At 43.9% G+C, this 4,089-nt stretch overlaps 1 gene segment (V, D, J or C); it reads right to left on the bottom strand.

Moving 5' to 3' along the window:
- Positions 1–3,471: 3,471 nt before the first annotated feature.
- On the bottom strand, positions 3,472–4,089 carry LOC112621722. The segment is given in 2 exon segments: positions 3,472–3,896; positions 3,997–4,089. Coding segments are annotated over 2 exon segments (501 nt in total).

Genomic DNA, 4,089 nt, shown 5'->3' with positions numbered 1-4,089 from the left:
CATGGCAGCGTCTAGGACTTACAGTGCACTCTTTCAGCTGTGCCATCTGCAGTCAGCTTGTGTTAGTCAACTCAACAGACCCTCTGCTTATTGCAAGGACAGGGGGCCAATGTGACAGCCTGAGCTCTTGCCCAGTGTATTGGAAGAATCAGATCATATGTGGGTTGAAAGGTTGAGTGCAAGGTTTTATTGAGTGGTGGAAGTGGCTCTCAGTGAGATAGATGGGGAGCCGGAAGTCGGGGGATGGAGTGGAAAGGTGGTTTTCCCCTGCGGTTGGCTGCCCAGTGGCAGGACTCTTCTCCGACTACCCCTGGCTAAACTCCCCTTCGGCATTCGTGTCCTTCCGCCATCGCTGATCTGCCCGTGTCTGCTGGTGTATTCTGCTCCTCTCGACGTCCAGCCTCGTGTCTGTGTCCGCTGAAGGTCTCAGGTTTATATGGGCACAGGATGGGGGGCGTGGCGGGCCAAAAGGCACCTTTTTGAGTGCAAAAACAGAAACCCCTGTCCTCGTTTAGGTCAGTGGGCACAGGCCCTAGGATAGAGCCCTCACCAGGGACTGCGCCCTTCTCTGCTGAGCACTTCCCTGCCCCACTCTTGTATCAAAATGCTTTTAATTTGAATGAGGGAAATCTCTCTTGGAAGATTTCAAGTGGTGGGGAATATGGACTTAAATAGAAGCAAAACATAGCTTAACCATATTTGAGCTTCTGAACCTCCTCACCTTCAAAAGTATGTAAAAAATAGTTTAATTTCTATCATCTGCATGGTTGTTTTGTTCCTAAAATGTGTATCTATTTTACCCCACTGTGAAAATAGAGTAAATGGAACCATTTCCTGCTTCATAGAGAAAGAAAGCATTCAATTGTGTCTTGAGTGATTAGAAGTATTGAACAGTATGAAGAAGGTAGCAGAAATTACAAGAGCAAATGTATGAACAGGCATTAAATTGTGTAAGACTGTTTTGTAAGGGTGTGAAGTACACTTAATAAAGTAACATTTATCTTACTCAGTAGTCAAAAATAAGATAAGATATGGTCCAAATGTTTAAAAATTCAAATGCCCTCCCAAAGTGAAATTTTTATCTAGTGAACAATGGAGACTCGTTGAATGTATAAAAATTGAAAAGTGGTTTTAGGAAAATGATTGCATCACTGGTAGAATGATTCAGGCTTCTTGCAGGCCTAACTGGGATACTTGGGAGAAGGATGTTCCAAGCAAAGGGAATAGCTTGAGCAAAGGTTCTAAGGCAGAAGTGTGCCTTGTGTATTCGAGGAATGGCTGGAAGGCCAATGTGTTGTGAAAAAATAAGCAAGGGAAAGAGGAACAGAGAGGAGGCAAGAAATGTAACAGGGAGGGGGATCATCTAGGACCTTGTAGGCCTATGTAGGCTGTAGGTTTTTCTCTGAGTGAAATAGGAAGCTACTGTATGGTTTAGCGGAAGAGTGACAGCATCTAACCTAAAGGATCACTCTGACTTCTATGTTGAGAGTAGACTCCGGGTTGGTGGCTAGAATGAGGGAGGCCAAGGTTAGAAGTAGAGGAACCTAAGAGGAGGCTATGACAACTATAGAAGATAAATCAAATGAGTCCCCACAGGGATTTTTAGTGCCCCTCCCAACTCTGCCATTCATAGGAACCTTCAGGGAGTTGGATCTAATTGGGGTTGATATTATAGTCTTAAATCTCAAAACATAATTAAAAGAATGTAAGAATTAAAGCATAAGAGTTTAAAAGTTGTGGGCTCTCAGGGGGCTGCTGCTGGGCCGCTGGGTCTCTCTTTGTGGACTTTGTCTCCTGAGGCCTGGAACAGGAGGAACTCCAGTCCGTTCCAGCCTCCATGGCAGCCCACGGTTAGGTGCACCAGGGTTTGCTGATGTCATCTTGTGCTGTTCCACCCTTGGCGCCAGCAGAGCTGCTGCCCCACTGTCCCAGAAAAGCCTGAGCCTGTAGTTTAGGTAGGATGCCACATCTGCATCCTCAAGACCTGTTATCCATGCGCAAAAAGATGTTGGGAAAGGCCATTTTGCCAGGAGGGGTTAGGGGAGGGACAGATAATCTATTTTTAATAAATAACATCCTAGAAAGACCAAAAAAATTTTTAAAAAATAATAAAAGTTTTGGGCTCCATGAACTGGAGAGGTCAGAGAAATAGAAGAATTGTAGGAGTTACTGAGATAAACAGAAGGTAGGTAGTGGTAGAACGATAGGATAATTTAAATAGAAATATTGAAAGATCTTTGTTGTTCCTTAAATGGTCTATAATCATGGAAGTAAGTCTGAAAAGGACTGGAGGGGAAAAAGACTCAGAGTATAGGAGGTTGAGAAACTTAGAAGCCTTGCGAGTGAATAAATTGTCTATGTGATGAGTAGTATTAAGAAAGATGACTGGATTAGTAGCAGGCAGAAGGACTGAATAAGAAAATTTCTGAAGGTAATAAGGTAAGTACAACGAGAAGGGGTATTATTATAAAGCAACATGTATAAAGCAGCAGGGCTTTAAAGTAGGAGGGACAAAATGATCTGGAAGCAGCAGGGAGGAATTCTGCACTATTTTCGTCTTGAAAGTCAGGACCTCTATACGTCCAAAAAAAAAAAAAAAAATAGAAGAATGACAAAGTGGAATTTGGCTTATGGCAGAACTCCAACAAACCTCAATTGCCTTGGGCACTCAAAATACAGGGATCTTCCACCTCAGTTGTCAATGATATCATGATAGGGATTTAGAAGGAATCCGTATATAAATATGAATATCAGAGAAATTATAACCAGTCAGAATGGATTGCAGGTATTATATAGAAACTTCTCATATACATAAGAAGCAAAATGTAAATTTGTGTGTTAAGGACATATAATCAGGGAGGAAACAGGGCAACAGAAGACTGGACATGTCTGTCTGCTTTGAGATACCCCAGTATGGGTCCTTACCAGGAGGCCTCATCAGTGCTCTGTGAGTGTGCACAGCGTTTAGCCAGCACCTGGCTCTTCTTATGCAGAATAGAGATAACTGGATCCTTAGATTCCAGGCCAGGTAGCTTACATTTAGTGAACTAACCTGCTTGTTCTAGCCACATTTGAGACACTCTTTAGGAGTAATGAAAAATCCCTTAATAAACATAAAGTTGAAATTGGCATTAAGAAGGAATGTCCACACCCATAGTAAAGAACTTTCTTTTACAATCTAGAAAACTTGTGAAGGAAATTTCTGTTTGCAACTTAGCGTTAGGAGAGAATGAAGGGGAAAGCGTAGTTCAGAAAACGTAGCCTTTCTCGGGAGCTCCCACCATTCTCATGGGATGGCAAATGCAGGAGGACGGGGAAATCTCCAGCATGGGTAGCCAAGGTTTATCTTACTCCTGTGTGTTTTGAGCAGAGAGAATATCTGAGGAATCCTCAAAACCCATCTCATAATCCTCAAACCAACCTAAGGTTTCCTATGTTGATACCTTCTCATTTACTCTCGTTGTCAGACCCTCAAACCACTTTTGTCTCAGGGGAGGGAGGAACAGAAAAGACTTTGCCCAGGACTGCTGGGAGGTAGAAGGAGAAGGGGAAACACCGGGGTTTCTGCACAGGAAAGGGGTGATTCTGCAGCGCTGTGGCTAAACTGCTGGCACAGAAGTACACAGCCGAGTCCCTGGGTTCTGAGGGCTGGATCTTCAGCGTGGAGAATGATGCCTCAGGCATCTCAGCTGAGAATCGATCCTTGGGCATCCCTGAATCATCTGTCGGATCCTTGTTGTTAAAGTAAATCAGGAACTCCAGTCCCCGCATCATGGTCTGTCTGTACCAGAAGAGGTAGGTATGGCCTGAAATTGGTTCGCATCTCAGAGTCACTTCTTTTCCCATCTCTGTCACCTTATGCCGGGGTGACTGGATAACTCCAGCATCTGTGTGCTCTATGAAAGAAGGAAGAATTGGGGGACAGAATAAAGAAAATATAAGGTATCATCCATGCAGGAGCCCAGTATGACAATGGTTAATATCCTGAAGACTCACTTGCTACCAGGATACAAAAGGACACACAGCAGAGAGTCCAGGAGCCCATGGCAGAGTGAGAGCAGATGTGGAACATTCCAGGCCCTCTGTGAG

Source organism: Theropithecus gelada, chromosome 3 (assembly GCF_003255815.1).
Source record: "Theropithecus gelada isolate Dixy chromosome 3, Tgel_1.0, whole genome shotgun sequence".
Classification (NCBI taxonomy): Eukaryota; Metazoa; Chordata; class Mammalia; order Primates; family Cercopithecidae; genus Theropithecus; species Theropithecus gelada.
The sequence above is the reverse complement of the archived record's forward strand: the minus strand, read 5'-3'. Positions and strand labels throughout refer to the sequence as shown.